Consider the following 21,084-nt stretch of genomic DNA (forward strand, 5'->3'; position numbering starts at 1 on the left):
AAGGAATATTGTGTTCTCTACTACATGAACTTTCCTTTAGCCAGTGAGGCCTATAGAAATGTTCCATCTGATCATTCTCTATCCTCAGGGATTTTCAAGCTGCCTTGAAGTATCTTCTGCCTCTAATTTTCCATGTCATGCCACTTGACCTGGGTAGCTTGTTTCACTTTGTAGTTCCTAAATCCACAGGGTAACTTTACGTCAGTTAAATGGTTTCTTTTCTGACACTGTACCTTCCAATTGGTATTAACTTCATAGTCTCTCTTTAAGCCAATACCATTAGTTTGATTTGATTTATTCATATATGTGGATGTCTGAATACTAACTTAAATTATTTACAAGAGTAGGTTGTAAATTATCTATAGAACTCCATAGTTCAACAGACACAAGTTATACTGTAAAATGCATAAAGTTATGCAATTCTCCATTAGCTATCACTAAGTGCGAGGTTGACTCTTATGATGCAAATATGAGGTTAGAAACCTACCAGCAATTAAATGCACAGTCCCTGGGTCCTCCACAGGATCAGTCCCCTAATATAGTACATGACCTATTGTGCCATATTTATAAAGCTTGACCTCAAAAGTCAGGCTTTGTCTACACTACCGTGGTAAGTTGACCTACGCTACGCAACTCCAGGTACGTTATTCACGTAGCTGGAGTCAACGTACCTTAGGTCAAGTTACTGTGGGGTCTATGCTGTGGGGAGGTCTATGAGAGAAAATCTCCAGTCTATTTATCTTAATCTTCTTGTAGGGGGTAGAGTACAGGGGTCAACTGGAGAGCAATCTGCAGGCAATTTGCCGGGTCTTTACTAGACCTGTTAAATTGACTGCTGGTGGATCGATCTCAAGAACGTCTATCCCTGCTGTAGTGTAGACCTGCCCTCAGATTCTCTCTCCTTCTCCCTTCTTCCCCATTCTTTATATAGACTAGTAGTCTTTAACACACACTTTCTCATAGAGGCTTATTGTTTCAACATTTCTTTTTTATTTAAATGTTTTAAGAGATTATAATAAGCTTAATTGTTAACATTTGTACTCAATTCAGATTTCATTTTAAACAGGTTTATTTGTAAAAAGAAAATACTGTAATTTTAAATTGGATTTTTCATTTTATTTAATCTTTTTTTTTTTAATCCACCCTACACAAGATTCCCCATTTCTATATTGACTTGGAGTTCTAGAACCATGATACCTTCCTCATCTTTACAAAAATAATTCAGCTGAACTTTATGAACAACTGTAGTGGCTTTCTTTTTCTGAAGATATAAAGAATTTTTCGGTTTCAGCCTTATCTTCCAATGTTTTGGGGAAATGGGTTAGCTATTAATCATTTACTGTGAAATATACAATGGAACCCTCTAGTCAGTTTCACTTTAAGTTAAAAATCATAACTTCATATTGCACTGTACAGAAACAATATGAGACTTTTGTGGTATTACATACCTGATCTTGCTGTAAGTGGGTATAGCAGGGGCAGGCAAACCTTTTGCCCTGAGGGCTGCATCAGGTTTCGGAAATCGTATGGAGGGCCAGTTAGGGGAAACTGTGACTCCCCAAACAGCCAGGTGTGGTCTGGTCCCCGCCCCCTATCCTCCTCCCTGCTTCTGCTCCCCTCTGTCCCCTGCCCACCCCCCGAACTCCCACCCAACCCCTCCCCTCATTCCTGAATGCCCCCACTTCCTGGACTCCTGCCCCATCCAACTCTCCCCCTTCCTGACTGCCCCTGGGATCCCTGCACCCATTCAGCCTCCCCATGCCCTGCCCTCTGATCACCCCAACCCCTATTCACACCCCCGCCCCCTGACCACCACCCTGAACTCTTCTGCCCTCTATCTCCCCCCACCCCTCCACTCCCTGCCCCCTTACCGTGCTGCCTGGTGGCTGGTGGCGCGGCTGTGGCTGGAGCCAGCCACATCACCGCGCAGCGCAGAGCAGCAGGTCAGGCTGAGGCTCTGCAGCTGCGCTGCCCAGCTGCCTAGAGCATTACACCTGCGGCACGGCATGCTGAGGCTGCGGGGGAGGGGAACAGCAGGGCAGGGACTGGGGGCCAGCCTCCCAGGGCAGGAGCTCAGGGGCTGGGCAGGAGGGTCCTGTGGGCCAGATGAGGCCCATGGGCCGTAGTTTGCCCACCTCTGGAGTATAGCTTTGTGTAACTGGCATACTTATACATGTTTTCTACTGTAGTATCCAGGTATACCAATGTGTAGCATTTAGTAGAGGATTTTTTGCTAAACGCCACTAAAATTAAAAATATATATATATATATATATAATATGTGTATTTTACTTTCAGAATATTGATTCTGTGACATCTGTGGGATGGCCTTAACCAAACTGTTGTCAGACTCAGGATTACTCTGTTCTCCTGACTTCCTGTCCTGTGCTCTAGCCAAAAGAAAGCACAGCTTTCTATTTAGTTTTTTGTTGTGAGCTCAGTCCTGCTTCCAGTGGAGTGAGTGACTAGACTTCTGTTGACTTCAGGAGCAACAGGATAGGCCCATGTTATAAATGCCTGCCCTCCCACCCCTTCCCCATTTGCCACAGGCTGGTAGTGGTGCTCATTTCCCTAGTTAAGACCCAGATTCAGCAAAGCATTAACATACTTACATACACTGAATTCTGAAGTGACCTTTTGTGACTAAAGGCTTGTCTACACTTAAATGCTACAGTTTAGACACTACCTACATCATTGGGATGGATTAGGGTTGCCAACTTGGTGATAATTTAAAAACTGGCCGCTCCAGCAGGAGTGCCGAAACCTCCCCTACCCTGCCTCTTCTCCCTGAAGCTCTGCCCCCATCCACTCGTCTTCCCCCCACCTTTTCCTCACTTGCTGCTTTTCCCCTGCTACCCTCCCCACCGCCACCCTCGCCCAGGTCAGGAGGGACTCGCCTGCAGAGCTGGGGCTGGCAGCTGCAGCCTACTGACACAGATAAGAAGTGGCTCCAGCTGAGGTAGGGGCTGGCATGGGTGTTGACCTAGATCCTCCCCGCCCGCAGTAACCAGACTTTGGATGTCGGGTCAGTAGATCTGTCATGTTCCCTTTTCGACCAGACTTGATGGTCGAAAACACTGTTGCCCCCCATCCGAAGATCTTCCATGTTATCTTAAAGGAAAATGATGGATTGATTGGAATCCGAATCTGGTGGATTTTGGTAGGATGGTCTGTTTTTTGCAATTAGTACTACGCAGGATACAGCTTTGTAAGAAAGAATTGTTGAGTTTCTCATCAGCTTCTGTTAATGTATCCAAAATAAACAGCCCTTTTTAGGATTTTGCTTTATCTTCTTGCATTGGCAGTTTAATTCCTCTTGTCTTCTGGCTGAATGCAACGTCAATTCCTAGAGCTTTGATTTGACTCTAAATCTCTTCACTATCTTGCTGATTTTGGTTCTTTCTGCTTTGTTTTTCAGTTGCCTTGCTGCATAGCATTGAACTGAAATTTAGTAATAGAGACTGGATCTAGAATGTACAACTTGCTCAACTTGTTCTCTATTCTTTTTTTATTGTGGGGTAAAAAAAAGGATGTGCCAAATACGTAGTAGCACATCTCCTTTCTTCTGTGTGATGCTTGACCACTGTGAACTTTCCTCCTTATGTGAATGAGAAGCTGAAAGATTTTGTGTGGTGACCTGAAGTTATTCAGCCCGTAAGATGAATATGTGGGGACTGTTTCATAGCACCACTCGTTCAAAACATCCAGCTCCTGTGTGGTGAATAAGTGTCATTTTTTCCCTTTAACATAGCAATATATTTCCTTCCCTATCCATGCTTTAAAAAAAAAAATCCTATGAAAACTTTGGATTGATAACTAGCAGCTGAGGCAGTTTGGTTATGCCTCTGAAAGCTGCCTTTGTCATTGCCAGCTCTGATGTCATCAGTATGAATCACCTCTTCTCTGCCTTGTTTTCTCTTGACTGCCCTTTGGGGTTTGGTGGTTTTGCAGAGAAGCTCCTGCCTGGCATACTGAGTTAGTCCAGAATGTCTAACTCGCAAGCAGTGAGTACTGGACTGCAGCATGCTAATGCTGTAAGTGTGGGCTCACCTGCTGTTTTTAATTGCATTTCTTTTGAAGGTAGATAATCTGTAGAATGTCAATGCACATATTGAGTATCTGGGTCTATATCAACCAGATGATGTATTTGTATGGATGGATAGGGCTGCTCTGCCTTTCTTTTCCTAGGATTTAATGTTTCTCCTTTGCACATACTGCTTATATTTAAAATCAGCGTGTGTGTCTGTGCATCTCCTGCTGTAGCTGGCAAGTATGTCTGACTCATACCTGCAGTAACCTGTATTCTACTGGGATTTTTTAGTCAATTATAAACCAACTTTCACTTGTGCAGGAATTCAGAAGCATCTTAATGTCCTGAAATGCCTGGCACTAAGATATGAGTAATCATATCTGGATTTTCCCTATGTTACAGGAAAATAATTTAAAATGCCCTGTTTGCAAAACACTTAGAATGTTTCTGTAATTCAATCAGGAAAATATTTAATCTGAGAAGTGATTGGTCTGAAAAGACACACAGAAATACTTGGCATTTGATACTCCAGTGGTCTCCATTGAGTGCCTAGATTTTTATAACATACATATTGTGGGTTCTTTTTCAAAATTCCAGCCTTGTTTGATTTTAAACTAGAAATGTAATTATTTTGGTAGGCTCTGTTTTTGTTCCCACGTTTGTCTTTACCTTTAGAAACATAGCTAATTTAGTGCTGGTGAGAAGTTCCAGGTAGACAGCCCATGAAAAGTGAGTTCCTCTATTTTCGGAACTATTATAGCATAGGCAGTTTTGGTATAACCTTTATAACCTTGCTTACCAGTGTGCACTTCAACCCTGCTCAGGATGGTGTTAAAGTCCTACTTTGAGCAGGGAATTGGACTAGATAACCTGATGTGTCTACCAACCCTAATTGTTTGATTCTATGAAAGTGCTTTCTCATGTAACCTCAAAATGTGCCTTTTATGGCATTTGGTCTGAACTGAATCAAGAATATTGGACAAATCAAGTCTTGTGTAGACATGTTTCTCTTCTATACAAACATTTCCTAAAATGTTACAATGGGAGATGTTCCAGGCTTGACAAACTGTTGCTTGAAGTGGAATAATTCATGTCTATCATACCTGTTATCCTACAAGTTATTTATGAATGCTAGGATAAATGTTTGGAAGCCATGCTTTGAAAGCTCTTTCCCAAGCTGAAGAAAGATTGTCAAACGAGATTCTTCCCCCCCCCCCCCGCCCCGCCTTCATTTCTGCCAGCCCTTTGCCACTGATGACTTGTATAGGTGCCTAGCCATTTAAATGTTTGCCCCCTCCTCCTCCTGTTTTTCTTCTGAAAACTCCCGGTGTATTGCTTAGAACTATTATAATGAATTTTTAGCTCTACTCTTTTTTTTTTTTTTTTTTTTTTCTTGCTCTAGGTCCAGCAAGACTATGAATCTCTGTTCCAAATGCTTCGCTGGTAAGTGCACTAAAAGGCTTTTTGTTTTTTCTTAGACTATCTAAATCACAGTGTTGCCATCTCTTTTGGGGTTTATGCGTGGGATTCGGTTTTTTCAGTGTGTGTGAAATCAGATTCTCCTTACTTTGGTGCTTCATTTTATTTGCTCAGGTTTGTTGACACAGTCTCCAATATATGTAAAGCAAGAGCCTCTTGTGTAAATATACCAATCAAACCTTCACTCAGTGAAGATAACAGAAGTCTGGAGTGCCCTTGAACTGTAGAGCTCCAGTCTTAGTGCAACTCATGTAAATTTGACATAGCTTACAAAATGTATCAGTCTGGTTGGGAATTTTGAATTCAGTAGATCACATTTTTACGCTTGCCACTAAACACCAAAATCTTGCATAGATGAAACTATAAAGGAAGAGGAGTGGCTATGGAAATCAGTCCTGCTGCCCATGTGTATTTAATATCCAACGTGTGCATTAAATCATTGGTTGTTGACCAACAGGCTTAAGCCTAAACTCTGCATCGTATTTTCTTGTTGCAAACTTGGAGAATGCTGGGAACTGTTATCAACTTTTTGTCAGTCTCTCGGTAATTTGCCCCATCTTACATTAACTTTCTCAGATTTTGAAATCATGTTGTCATTCATTATACTAATGCCACTTACTTTGCTGTAATTGATGCTCTTCCATTATTCCATATCTTAAAAAAATCTCTCAGGGGAGCTAGAAGTAAATATTAAAAGCTGAAGCAAAAAAGTCAACATTTTTATGGTTTAGGTTCTTGGCTGAGCCCTAAAACTAAAATGTAATGACCCCTGAGCATTTTTTTAGACCATTCATTTTGAATGCATAAATTCATGTTTGTTCGTTTGTTTTTCTAAATTTGAGCTAACAGTGTATAAAATACCCACCAGATTCCTTTTGGAATTTCTGTTTAAAGTCTAGGAAGACCCTTGCTTGGTGGATCATAGATCATATAAAAGTTCACCATATTAATTTCATAACGGAATCAAGTGCCACAAACTTTGATATACTTGAGTACTCAGAAGCATGCAGTTCTTCGAGTGATTGCTCATTTGTATTCCACAGTAGGTGTCGATGTGTGGTGACCCTTCAGCGTCATCGACTCGTCGGCACTACTCCCTGTCCACAGGGCATGCCAGGAAGGCTAAAAAGAGGCCTTTTTCACCGTAGTACCAGAGTAAACCTAGGACAGAGGCTAGACCCATGTCAGGCAGCCCTCGATTCCCACTGGTCTCTAGGCCTCCGACTCAAGTCGAGCGGAGTAGCCTAGCCCTGCCCATTCGGAGCAGGCCTCCCAGGATGTCTCGATGCCCTCCGTACCAGAGGCCTTGCAGGCGGCCCAGGATGTTATGTCCATGCTGATACCAGGAGCACCACTGCTGTTGGCCCCGTGCTCCAGAGGTAAGCCGCTGCTGGGATCTCTGCAGTCACTCCCGGCTCGGTACTGGTCTCGGTCAAGGGAACGTTCCTGATGCCATTTGCCGCCCAGCAACCATTCAGGGCAAAGTCCACATGGATCATCCTTGATGCCCACCCAACTATCTGTTTGGGTTCCATCTGACCGAGACTCTTAGCACTGCTCCACCTTGAGGAGCGAACACCGACGGGACTGAGGCAGATGATGCCAAAGGTCCTCGTCTCAGAGGGGCTATTGCAGCCAGTCACAGCACGAATGTCGACGTCGTTCCTGTTCGGTGTCCTGCTCCAGGACCCCGCCATAGCACCACCTCCGCAGCCCCTGGCGTCAATCGCGAAGCAGCTGTTACCGATGGTACCGGTCCTCCACGTCGGCATGGCACCTGGTGCCGCCGCTCCTCCCGGTTCAGGGACAGCGGCAGGTTGGATGTCAGTCTGGCCTCCCTTTGTAGCCATCCATCGTCGATGGGCCAGGCCGAACAGCTGGCTCCACAGCAGATACAGTGGCACCCCAACGCAGCCCCCAGTGGAGGCTCACTTGGTGGCCAGAGCCTCAGAAGGACCATTGTCCCCCCTCTCCAGATCTCTGAGGAAGGGGTCAGTGGGATGTACATTCTCGGCACTCTGCCTAGACACTGACCAGGTGGTGGACCCTTTGGTGCCGGTGGGGACACAAAGTAAAGTACTGTGCCAGCCTCCTCACCGTCTCCGGATGAGGTGATTGCGGCTCCTCCGTCCTAAAGGAGGACTTTAGGGCCCACCAAGAACTCTTAAAAAGAGTGGCATTAAGCCTCCATCTCCAAGCAGAAGAGATGAAGGAGACCTCGGACTTCCTGTTTAATGTATTGTCCTCCTTGACACCGGGCAGGATGGCCTTGCCTCTCCACAAAGGGGTGGCAAAAATTTCAAATGCCCTGTGGCAAACTCCGGCCTCATTGGCCCCCATCTCTAAGAGAGCAGAACGCAAGTACTTTGTACCCATTAAGGGGCATAAATACTTATACACCCACCCTGCTTCTGGTGATCGAGTTGGTCAGCCACAGAGAATGGCAGGACCAACCAGCTCCTTCCTCGAAAAATAAAGATTCAAGGACACTGGACTCATTTGGAAGAAAAATTTATTTTTCCTCAAGCTTCCAGTTATGGGTGGCGAACCACCAGGCTCTCCTGGGCTGGTATGAGTTCAGTCTGTGGGGCTCCCTGCCCAAGTTCAAGGACTCCCTCCATGAGCACGACAGGAAGGAGTTCAAAGTGCTTGTGGAGGAGGGCACAGCGGCCGCCAGGGCAACCCTGAAGGCAGCTTTGGATGCAGCAGACATGACCGCACGGTCCATGGTCTCTGTGATGCCCATGAGAAGAGCATCATGGCTCCTGCTCTCTGGGCTGTCCAGTGAGACACAGGCCTCCTTGCAGGACCTTCGGTTTGACAGCAAAGCTCTGTTTGTGGAACCAATGGATACGAAGCTGCATGGCTTGAAAGACTCCTGCACAACTCTCCAGGCTCTGGGTCTCTGTTCTGGCTCCAGCTAAACCTAAGTTCAAGCCACAGCAGACTCCTGATCAGACCACCCAGTCAAAATATGACACAGCTTATAAGAAGTCATGGGATTATAAGAGGTCCCCACACAGGCAGTCTTGGTCTGCCCGCCAGCCTGGGTCCTCCAAGGGCAAGCAAGCAGGGAAAAGGCGGTTTTGACAGGATGCCCGAGGGTGCCCTGCCAGTTCTCATCAGGGATCTCAATCAAGCTTCCGTTCTCCAATTGGAAGCAGGAGATGGGGTGGCTCCTGGGCCTAGGAGCGGTGGAACCGGTACTGGGGGAGTTCAAAGGTAAGGGGTACTACTCCCACTATTTCCTTATCCCAATTGCCAAAGGAGGAGCTCAGGCCCATCTTGGACCTGCGAGGCCTGAACCAGTACATGGTGAAGCTTGTGGTGTTTAGATGCTGCTTGTATTATTAGAATTGGGAGCACTGGCTGTTGGGAGTCTGAAAGGACAGGAAGGAGGGGGGAGGAGTTGAAGAGGCTGAGGTGAGAGTTACAGAGGGTGGTGCAGCAGCTTGGTAAAGAGGTTTCCACTGTAAAAATAAAGTCCTGTTGAAGCTTGTTAGTACCTTGTCTAGTTGATACAACAAAGCTCAAGTTCTGCATGGTCTTCCTGGCCTTCATCATCCCCTCCCTGGATTCCGGAGACTGGTACATCGCCTTCGATCTGCAGGACACGTAATTCCACATTCATATATTCGAGGGACACAGACGTTTCCTCCGTTTCACAGTGGGGCAGAAACACTACCAATTTACAGTCCTCTTGTTTGGCCTGTCCACTGCCCCCAGGGTATTCACAAAATGTATGTCGGTGGTGGTGGTGGCCTACCTCACGTGCCGGGGAGTCCAGATTTTCCCCTTTCTGGATGACTGGTTGGTCAAGGGCAGCTCCTGGTCGCAGGTGCCGGATCAAGTGGTGCTCCTGTCCATGCACACTACTTTGGGCCTGTTGGTAAACAACACCAAGTCCATGTTAGTCCCAGTACAATGCATAGAGTTTATCGGGGTGTTCCTGGATGCCTCATCAACCCAAAGCCTCCCTCCCACCGGACAGGTTAGAGACTCTGAGGGACTCATTGACAGGGTCACAAGGTTTCCGGTGACAACAGCTAGAGAGTGCCTCCAACTCTTGGATCATGTGATCCGTCATGCCAGACTCAGGATGAGGCCCTTCCAGCCCTGGTTGGCCTAGGAGTTCTCTTAGGCCAGGGACAGGATGGACAAAGTCCTCATGGTGCCCTAGCCAGTGATCACCTTCCTATGGTGGTGGTGCTTCCTGAGAAACATGCTGCAAGGGGTCCTGTTCAGGGGCAGAGCCCTGTCACTGGAACTAGTGTCTGACATGTCAGACTTGGGATGGGGGGCCCATGTGGAGAATGTTCAGACCCAGGGTCTGTGCTCGGCTCAGGCTCTGTCCCTCCACCTAAACGTCAAGGAGGCGGGTCTCGGAACTCAGGGCCCTGATCTCTGGGCCCCCGAGCACGATGTTTCATAAAGATAAGGTCTAGCTCTGCCCATACCCTTCGTTCCTCCCAAAGCTGGTCTCCGCCTATCACATGGGTCAGGACATTTTCTGCTGGTCCTCTGCCTCTAGCCCCATGCGTCCAATGAGAAGTGCCGCCTCCACATGCTGGATGTGAGATGGACTCTGACTTTCTACTTGAAGCGTACTAAGCCATTCAGAAAATCCTCACAATTGTTCATTGCTCGGCCGAGCACATGAAAGGTCGGCCGATCTCCACTCAGCGGCTCTCCAACTGGATTACCTCATGCATCCGTACTCTAGCGGGAGTTCCCTCTCCCCCCACCCCAATTGCGAAGGCACTCTTGACTTGGATGCAGGCCTCATTGGCTAGCTTTTTGGCCCGTGTCCCCATCCAAGACATTTGTAGGGCTGCTACGTGGTCTTCAGTTCACACTTTCACCTCACATTTATGCAATCATCTCTCAACCAGGGAGGACGCTGGGTTCGGCAGGGCTGTGCTCTGTCCTGAGAACTTGTGAACTCCTACCCACCTCCAACAGATATAGTTTGGAATCACCTACTGTTGAATACATATGAGCAATCACTCGTACAAGAAAAAAGTTACCTTTTCCGTAATTGGTGTTCGTCAAGATGAGTTGCTCATGTCTGTTCCACATCCTGCCCTCATTCCCCTCTGTCGGAGTTTTCTGGCAAGAAGAAACTGAGGGTGGGGGGAGCACGCAGTACCCTTTATACCGCATCATGGAGGTGCTACTCCAAGGGTCGCTGGGGTGCTCCCCTACTGGTACTGCTGGGGGAAAACTTTCAGCACCAGTGCACATGGCAAGCACGCACACCTACTGTGGAATAGACATGAACACATTTCAAAGAACATCAAAGAAAAGGTAACTGTCTTATTTTAGATTCCAAGTAAGTATTAGACATACAAGTATGTTTAAGTATCAAATATACACCTTTATATTTGTGAGGCAAGGGAGGTGAGGTATTATCTTTTATTGGGCCAACTTCTCTTGGTGGAAGGTACAGGCTTTCGAGCTACGAAGAGCTGTTCCTCAGATCTGGGGAACTGATTCTCTGCCTCCTTCCCCAGACCTGAAGAAGAGCTCTGTGTAGCTTGAAAGCTTGTACCTACTACCAGTAAAAGTTGATCCAATAAAAGATAATACCTCACCTCCCTTGTGTGTCTCGTATCCTGGGACCAACACAGCTGCAGCAATTCTACGAACAACCTGTATATTTGATAGTTAGCTATAAACTGACAATCTTGCATATCTTGGAGTTAATAGAATACTCTAGGCTGCACAAACAGCAAATGAAGCATGGAGTGGAGCTTCTTTAAACCTTGATTTTTATTGATTTTTCTTTTAAGATATGTTTTCTTGATTTTTCTTCCTGTTCTGCAAGTCTCGTTTGAAAAGTCCTTCCGCTCTGAATAAGTACCGTGCACGTGCAAAGGCTTACTCACACTGAGAGTGATATTGTTCATACCTATATGTAGATACTTTAAAATGTCAAGGATCCCTTAGAGCCATTTTAGTCTCTTTTCTAAAATACACAGTATTCTGTGAATTTAAAGCTACCATATCCATTAGGCCATGACAGTCTGGGATCAATGATCAGATTGCCACTAGTCATTATTGACAGAGAGAGAACTGGTATTCTAGGAGTGCCAAACTTGCTTTTGCTATCTTAGGTCCCAGTTATGGCTTGTTGATAATCTTTATATGGCAGGAGTCTCCTAGTATTCATTAACAGCTGATAACTAGCATGCTTTCCTCTAATACTTTCCTTCCTTTTTTTTTTCTTTTTAAGCGACTGACTAATTTTCTGTGGATTTTTTTAATGTAACTTTGGATTTCAGTCAGACTATTAAAATAGGAAGACAAAGACTTATACTTTGCTTCTGTAAATTGAATCACAATAGTTATCAAGAAAACCATCAAAATCTGTGTTCATAATTTAGACACCCCCAAAATGCCGCGGATTCTTCCTCTTACATTTTTGTGATAGGGTGGCAAGCTATAAACTAATGTGCTGTAGCAGATTTGTATAAGGGGGAGAATTTGAGTGTTATTACCTGTCTTGACCCTTGTTTCCTTTCTCTTTCATTTTAGAAAAAAGAAATCCACACAATGAAAAAGGTTAGTAACTATGTGGTTAAGTAACTTTGAATTAAAACAGAAAATGGAAGGTGGATCTCTTCTATCCCCTTCTTCTGGGAAGGGGGGGTTAATTTTACACTCTAGTAGAAAGTAGAATTTTAAATATATCAGGTGAGGAGGGCAACAGGCTACTGAGGAAACAAAACATAGTTGCTGGGTTTGCGTAGCAGTATAAATTACAGAAACAGTATCTTCATGCCTTCCTTTACCTTTTTTGCCATAATTTCAGTCTTGCCAAATTATATATAATCATGATCTGATGTGATCTTTCTTTCCCTGAAACTTTGAGTATTTCATAATTAGTCTTCAGTTGTGATAAGAAATGGGATTAAATTGGCACAGACCTAGTCAGAGCAAAGGGCAGTGCCCAGGAGCTGTTGTCTTTAATGCTTGTTTGGCCAAATCCTAACAACTGCTAAATGACTATGGGGATGAACATATGGGGTGTGATCTGGCAACTTGTTTGTTTAACCTGTGGTCAAAAAGGATCATGGGCCTAGGAGTCAGGAATTTCTGATTGCTAATGTTGTCAACTTTCCCATATTCAAAATGGGGATAGTATTCCCCTGCCTTTCACAGGATTTGTAAGGATTGATTCATCTTGTTTGTATAGGCAGCAGAATGCTAGGCACTTTATAGACAAATGTGAAGATAAACACTCCCTGGTAGAAACTGAAGTATTAACCTTGAAAGGCCTGAAAGTTCACAGGACTGTTCAACATGACCACAGATCTAGCATTTCTGGTTTAATACTTAGTTCTTAACTTGCACAGAAAGGTTTATGAAACTCTCGAGAGAAGAGTTTGGTATTAACAAGAATTTTTTTTTGAGAAAAATCAAACCTGTCTTAAGAATTAGTGTAAATCACAGATCCTGAAATGTTCAAATGCTTTCAACAGAGACTCTTAAAATTAATTCTGGGTCAGCAAATTACTTTACTTTACAGTGTGCTGGTCTTCATTTTGTCATATTGCCTAAAAGCTATCTATACCCTATTGTCTCCAGTACAGGTATGGTATGGGGAAACATTGATGTTGAATTGTCACAGGTGAAGTCACTGTAGATTGCTAACCTATAATAATTTCAGACATCTCACATATCCAAAATAGAAATGCTATATTGTCAGATTTTTTTCAAATTCGAATATAGAATGGTATAGAATGCTCGGGGATTCGGGGAACGCGAGAGCAAACCGCAGGGAAGGAGACCTGCTTGCTTGGGGGTTTCGGGGAACGCGAGAACAAACCGGGGAAGGAGACCTGCTTGATTACCAGAGGCTTCCTCAGGTATGCTGGGATACCTGCTTATTCCACGGAGGTCAAGAAAAGCGCTGGTAAGTGTCTACACTTGATTACAGCGCTGGATCCTCTACACCCGAGACAAAACGGGAGTACGGCCAGCGCTGCAAACGGGGAGTTGCAGCGCTGGTAATGCCCTGCAGGTGTGTACACATCCTAAGTTGCAGCACTGTAACCCCCTCACCAGCGCTGCAACTTTGTGATGTAGACAAGCCCTGAGTGTTTGTAGCATACAGAATGTTTACTGCAAGACTGTTAAAGCAAATTCACTTGGTTAGCATTTGAGACTCTGGCAGTATTGTTGTGTTCCAGTCTATTTTGTATTACACATTCAAACTGATAAGCATTCTTTTGAAAATTGTGTAACCAATTACACTGCCCGTTATGGTAACTCTAACGTAGGCAGCCAGGAAATACCCATCTACAGGGTACTGAAGCATCATAGATATTTATTAGCATTCAGCATGTCTTCATTTTGGTCTTCTATACAGCCTTCCCCAGTTGCAGGTTAAATCTTTGTGTTTTTCATGCAAAGAAAGAGAAGAACGTCACAATACTTGTAAACACTCAGAGAATCCAAGTGTATATCAAACTTACTAAGGAGGAGAATCATGATTGTAAAAAAGTATTTAGCTTCCATTTAATTAAGGATTTTATTGGAATTTGGTTTATTGACGCTCTTAATTTGCATTGTCTCCCCTCAATTCCTTTTTCCTTTTACCTTGCTATTTGGCCCTTATTTTGCACCATTGCAGAGGCTTCAGTCTTGCTAAAGTGTGACAGCCCAGGTGATAGCATTGCCTGCTTTAATGAACCAGGCAAATATTTGTGGTCATGTGGGAAGCACTTACGAATCTTCTAAATGCAACTTGATTTAGTAAATCATAAGCAAACAAGACAAAAGATAAAGTCCTAATGTTTTGGAGGAGAAATACTAATGATTAGGAAATCAGTTCATCCAAGTATAGTTGCATTCCTAATTTAATTTAGCTCTGGTTGATGAGGCAACCCGTGACAAATTATGCTGTAGAAGATTCCCCCTACATGTAACCGGTAATCAGTATGTGCAGGGTATAGTATGGGAAGGAGAGGAGTACGCAGCAGTTTTTGAGGGATGAATACAATATTTTGAGTTACTCAGTGAGGTGAATATAATGTACACCTCTTTCAAAGGTGGATTCTGCCCTCTTCTCTATAGCCATGGTGCAGAAGTATTACTATAGGGTTCTATACCCTTGCAGCAGAACTAGCATAGTACTGGTGAGAGGTGGGAATTGGGGATCCCATTTTTGGGATGTGTACTCCTTGTATGCCAAGAGCTCCGCTTAATGAGGGCTCCCCATATAGAGGTGTCCAACAAAGATTTTGGGAGCGTGGCTGGTGGCTTAGCCACTGGGCTGATCTGCAAGTTTCCTTCTCTTCTCTCCTTTCTCCCTTCCCCCTCATGCCACCCCTTTCTTTCCCCCAGCAAAAAGTATTAGGGGGTATATAAGCATTGTGGGAGGCCATTGCCACAGAATGGATCCACTGCTGCACTGTAATTGGTGGGAGGAAGGAGGATTCTTTATGAAGCCTGGCACTCAAGCTGTGCATGGGCCCAGGACAATTCACATCATCCTATCTGCATGTCCCCAGCATCAGGAATATGGCATTTAATCTAGTCACATTAAGAAGTGTTTATTCACAAAACAAAGGCTAGAAACACAACACTCATACAATGGGAACATAAATTTTATAGCAATTGATGGGTAAGCCTCCAATGCACTCAAGAACATTTCCTACAGGCCAGTAGATTTAGCCTGTCCCGAATGGGTTTAATGTTGGCTTCTCATGAAGATATTAAACCTCTTCGTGACAGGAATGTTAATGCTCTTATGCAAGGTATGTGAGCCCTTTTGTTAGGGCAGTGGTCCCCAACCTTTTTCAGACGATGAGCCATGGAGGACCGTGGTGGTGGACCAGCATCCGCCGATATGCCACCAACAAGCAACAACATCAGTAGGCATCGCCGTCGAAATATCGCCGTCAAGCAGCATCATCCAGAGGCGTCGCTGCCGAAATGCTGCTGAAAACTGGTGGCATTTCGGCAGCGACGCCTCTGAATGCCGCTGCTTGTTGGCGGCATTTCGGCGGATGCTTGTTCACCGGCCAGTATGCGGGCGCACTTAAACGCCTCGGTGTGCGCCATGGTGCCCGCAGGCACTGCATTGGGGACCCCTATGTTAGAGGAATGACAAAAGCTACCTGTTTAAGAGGCCGTGATGAGTTCCATTACACTTGAGATCCAGTACTGCTTCAACGCTTTTTCATAATTCCTGTTTAAGGAGACATGGAACGAAGATCACAAAAGATGATTGGAATGATTTTTAGCTGTTGTGACTTTGACAGCCTGGTAGTTTGAGGCTCGTTTTATGTAAACCATTACAAATTGCACTTTACAGTTAACTAGAAGTATGACCTGTGCTGGCTGCCTGGAAAGACTGCAATGTCTCTCTCTCTTTTTTTTTTTTTTTTAAATTTTAATTCATTTTTTACCTGAACAATTTTATTGCTTGATATTTTCCATGCCTGTTGTTATCTCAAGGGCTGGCTAATCCTACTAACTCTGACTGTGGAGCCGAGCGCCCCTTTTACCTTTGTGTTTAATTTTTGTACAAAGAGCTGTTGTTTTATTTTGTCTGTTTTGCCTTTTGTTGTCTGTAGTGAAGACGCCATTTCCTCCTATTCCATAAATATATTGTTCATCTAACTTCTAGCTCATTAACCTCTCCATGCTGCCTGCTGAAACACCAACTCTAATTTAGTCCCTTGTGTTCTGGTTCCCAGGTGATTTAAAAAATGTTTAGAAGTATGACTTAATTGCATTGATGTTTGCGCATTGTCAGCATGAAAGCAAAGATGAGTTACATATTTAGACAGTGCGACCTGCAGGTTTAATTCGTTAAGTCTTCTTGCTTGTAACTCCATTGTCTTTTACATGTGTGCATAAGGTGGGGGGAAGGAATCTCTGCTATTCATATTTAGCAATTTGGGTGAGTTATGGAAAAACCTGTGCTCTGTTTTGTGTATTTGCTCATTTGGAAACCTTGTGTAGCTTATAGAGACACTAATGATTTGTTCCCTAGCCTCCCTGTGGAGTTTGTTCCATATTACAATCTAATTCCACATCTGTGTCGCGCACTCCTGAGCCATTAATTTGTACATTTCAATGCAGTTTGTTTCATCGTGTTTTTTGTAATCCAAACTGAATGTAACGAGCTGTGTGCTTTGGGGACCCAGTCTTGCCTTGCCAATTAGAACAAGTGGTTACTGAGAGAGAGTATGTTTTAAATAAAACATGGCGCCTCTGAGGTGGGACGAGGCAGCCTTTGGGGAATAAAAGAAAGTGTTTAAGTGTGAAAAGAAAGAGGTCAGTATCTGAGCACATTTTTGAACCACTCAATTCATTCCTTTAAGATACGTGATCCAAATTCATGTTTTGTCACTAGGATAGAATTTAGTTTTTCATTGGAGGTACCTGTTGTTCAGAGCTGTGTAAGTATTTAGAAATACAACAGGATATCTGTCTGGTTTACTGCATGTTTTCTAGGATCCGAGCCACCAATGCTGTGTGGAAAATTATGCAGGGCACAAGCAGCTAAACTTCCTCTTTTCCCTTGCTCCTCCAGGTCACAGTCTGCATTAGGACAAAAATTGGTACCAAGTGGAAAAGGGGCTAGTTGGAGAGGTGTTTTGCAAGACTATTCAGAAATCTAGGGATGAAAAGTGCTAAATAAGGTTTTTACTACATGCTAGATGAACCTGTTATCATCTATGTTCCAGTAACTATTGCTAAAGCTAATGAATTACCACTTAGTTCAGCTGCAGGGAGTCTAGTTTCATTTTGGGTCGGGGGGAGGGAAATGAAATGAGCATATTAATAAAATTGCAGGTTTCTCTTTAGTTGGCTGACAGTCCAGAAGACCAGTCCATAAGGAAATCCTCATTGCCATTCCATTACTTAAGGTAACCCACAAAAAGCAGTGTTGTGCCCTTCAATATTATACTTCCATCAGCTGCAAAAACTATCAGCAGTTCTGCCTGCCTTTGTTTTTGCAGTGATTGAACTTCTGCTGAATTCAATCAAGACACAACAAAACATGGAGGTTAGCTCTGCTTTGCCTTCTTTCTCTTCTCCTAGATTACATCTGCTTTTACACCTTAGGTATGGAAGGAAATCAGACTCTTTACTGCCTCTAACTAAGGACACTTAGCCCACGTCCAGACTAACCCGCGGCATCGCGGGTTAAAATCGATTGCTCGGGGATCGATATATCGCGTCTAGTCTGGACGCGATGTATCGATCCCCGAGCGCGCTTACATCGATTCCGGAACTCCATCAACCCGAACGGAGTTCTGGAATCGACACGGAGAGCCGCGGACATCGATGCCGCGCCGTCCAGACTGGTGAGTACCTCGGTTTTAGAAATTCGACTTCAGCTACGTTATTCACGTAGCTGAAGTTGCGTATCTAAAATCGATTTTAATATCCTAGTCTGGACGTGGCCTGAGAGAAATTAAGTGAGTAGTTATCGTGATAGACAGAGACGACATTTCAGCAGCCATTACTTATACAAACAAGGAGAGACCACAAGGAAAACTTTCCTCAGGGAAAACCTTTTAGCTCAGTGGTAAAAAATAAAATAAAATAAAATAAAATCGTTATTGAAAGCTAGACATCTACCAAGAAGACTGAATAATGGGCCAGAGGGGCTCAGCAGAATTGGGTAGCTGGACAAATGTGATCTGGTTATAGAACCTTATGTAAGTGGTAGATGGCCAATAACTAGACCCTCTGGAAATTCTTTTTGTTCTTAGGGATTTTGGCTTATTTTGTGTTTTTTTCCATTTTATCCATGGAGGGAGGAGGGTGTCGAGTTCTGCCTCTGAGGGAACGGCAGACCTTGGGGGCGATGTTTGCCGAGCAAGCACAACTCACATTCAGCCTGCAGTGGCAACTCCTATCCTGCTGGGCTGGGCCCAGCTCCCTGGTACAGGTGCTGTGACCCATGGGGTCACTGCAACACTCACTCAAATTGTCCCTCTCTACCCTGTGACAGAGGGACAACTGGGCCAAAGCTGAGTGGTGGTGCGGCACTGCAGCCACATGTGCTAGATCGCAACACCCATAGCAGGAAGATAGGCCCAGCCCTGTGGGCCAGGAGCCACTGATGTGTGGTGAATTTTATGTTTTCCTTTTTAGTTCATGTTTTGTATTTTAAAAAAACATGGAGGTCTACTAATTCATCCATGTTTGCCTGAGGGGAAGGATGGTGTCATGTTTAGGGTACTAGCCTGAAACTGGGGAGTTCTGGGTTCAATTTCTTGCTCTGCCACAGGACTTCCAAGACTCCCTAGGTAAGTCATTTAGTCTTTTCTGTGCCTCAGTTGCCCATATGTAAAATGTGGGTAATAGCACCTCCCTAACTCTCAGAGGTATTGGGAGGGTAAATACATCAAAGATTGAGAGGCACTCAAATATTACGGTAATGGAGCCATATAAATATCTGACAGAGGTCTGCCTCTGCACTCTGGAAAAAAACAAACAAAAAAAAATCTTGTGGTACAAGAAGCAGGCTTATGGAGGAATACAGCCAATGCAGCAGGTATCGGTTTTTAGTCAAATGACCTTTCACTCTACTATGTGTCACCTCAAAAGTTAGGCCTTTACTGGTTTGTCAGTTCTCAATTACTAGATTAAACTGCTCAAATCTAGGAATAGCAGCTTTATCCTTTAGCTCTACATACACAGATCACTGCCACTTGAGCTATGGGACACTCTTATGTTCTCTCAAAACTAGTCACCAGAGGGCAAACTACTCAAACACATTAGCCATTGCAGTTAGATACAATTAGTAACTTTGAACAAACAGGTTATAATTAAACAAAGGTAGCCTATGTATAGGTTTACAAGGAGAATTAATTAGGTGAAAAGAAGGAATAAACAACTAGCAGTTTCTGAGCTCAAATGGCACAAGTTAACATTTCCAGTCAGGTAAACCTTTAAAAAGTATCTGTAATTCAAAAGTCAGATCTTCAGAACTTCAAATTCAAAGTTGATCTATTCTCAAACATTGCAAAAAAATTTCCCCTTAGATTTCAGAGAAAACTTGACAATGTTGCAGCAACTTCGTTTTAACAGGCAGAGCAACATGGGGACTACAAAGTTTCTTAATGGTATCTGGCTGCAACCATAGCTCTGTAGAGACTAGTCTCTAAGGGAAGCCAGGACTTCCTATGCTACAGTTGTTTCAGCCTCCAGGATTGTGAGGCCATGTTGGAAGAAATGTATATAGCAAGAACTTAGCACTGTAGCTATTGCATATTGGAATTTTTTCTTTGCAGAGAGCATAGGATGTTGGTCAAACCTGCTTCCAACTTAAATCCTTGAACATACAAGAACCCTGTTCTTCATGGATGATTGTGTGTGTGTGTGATACAAATGACCAGGCAGATCACTTGCATGGTGTGCTATTATGACAACTGTTTTGTTCTTGAAAGCCTTTGAAGTGTGTGTAACTTCAAAAAAAATCTTTAGCTATGAACCATAGGAGCCATGGTCTGTCACTTAAATTCTGTAGAAGGCATTTTAGGTAACTCTTGCCTTTAGCCCACTAATTCTGGGTATCAAATTTGAGATGTTAGGCCCTGATATTTTCAGTGTACTTAGCATTACATAGTGCTTTATATGTTAAAGCGTTGGTTCTCAACCAGGGATGCACGTACCCATCAGGGTACACAGAGGTCTTCCAGGGGGGTACATCAATCCATATAGATATTTGCCTAGTTTTACAACAGGCTACATAAAAAGCACTAGCGAAGTGGGTACAAACTAAAATTTCATACAGATAATGACTTGTTTATACTGCTTTATATACTATACACTGAAATGTAAGTACAATATTTATATTTCAATTGATTTATTTTGTAATTATGTGGTAAAAATGAGCAAGTAAGCAATTTTTCAGTAATATGCTTTGACACTTCTGTATTTTTATGTCTGATTTTGTGAGCAATAATGTTTGTGACGTGAAACTTGGGGCACGCAAGACAAATCAGACTCCTGAAAGGGGTACAGTGGTATGGAGATGTTGAGAGACACTGTGTTAAAGCTCCCATAGACTTCAGTTGTATCTGAATGTTTAGCATTTCTGCAAATCAGGATCCATATGTCTTAAATGTAGCCCTCAGAAAATGAGGAACACACAAGTAGTGGCTACCTATGAAAATTCTGGTGTAAGTGACTTGACCAGCATCATCTAGGATTTGTGTGGCAGAAGCAGGGATAGAATCCAATTTTTCCTGCCTCATTCAGTACACGTTTTCCAGCTTCAGTTATAAATTAAATGAACAGTTGTGAAGACAACAGCTTCGTTTCATTCTGATTTCATTCCTGGAGCATCATGTATCTTTTGTCCTGAATAAGGCAGAGGTCCTTTTGAAAAATTAATTTGTTACTATATATGAGGATGATTAGAGTGTAGGAGCTCAGTACGGGGCCAAATTATAAAGTTTGTGCAGGCAACATCAATTCTGGCACTTCCTAACTTTTGAATGCTTAACTTTAATATTCTTTTATGAGGTGTTTTCTGTAATAATTTCTGATGTTTTTCAAAAATTTAACAGAATCCCATGCCTATAAATTGTCATGTGG

General features: G+C 43.7%; 1 protein-coding gene across 1 annotated transcript in view; it reads left to right on the forward strand.

The window, feature by feature from the left end:
- Window positions 1–21,084, forward strand: part of ZFAND3 (zinc finger AN1-type containing 3) — a 269,257-nt gene that overhangs the window by 64,004 nt on the left and 184,169 nt on the right. The window contains exons 2-3 of the mRNA XM_030557273.1: window positions 5,432–5,472; window positions 12,046–12,072. Of these exons, the coding sequence (XP_030413133.1) occupies window positions 5,432–5,472; window positions 12,046–12,072 (68 nt within the window). The remainder of the gene's footprint in view (window positions 1–5,431; window positions 5,473–12,045; window positions 12,073–21,084) is intronic.

This window comes from Gopherus evgoodei, chromosome 3 (assembly GCF_007399415.2).
Source record: "Gopherus evgoodei ecotype Sinaloan lineage chromosome 3, rGopEvg1_v1.p, whole genome shotgun sequence".
Classification (NCBI taxonomy): Eukaryota; Metazoa; Chordata; order Testudines; family Testudinidae; genus Gopherus; species Gopherus evgoodei.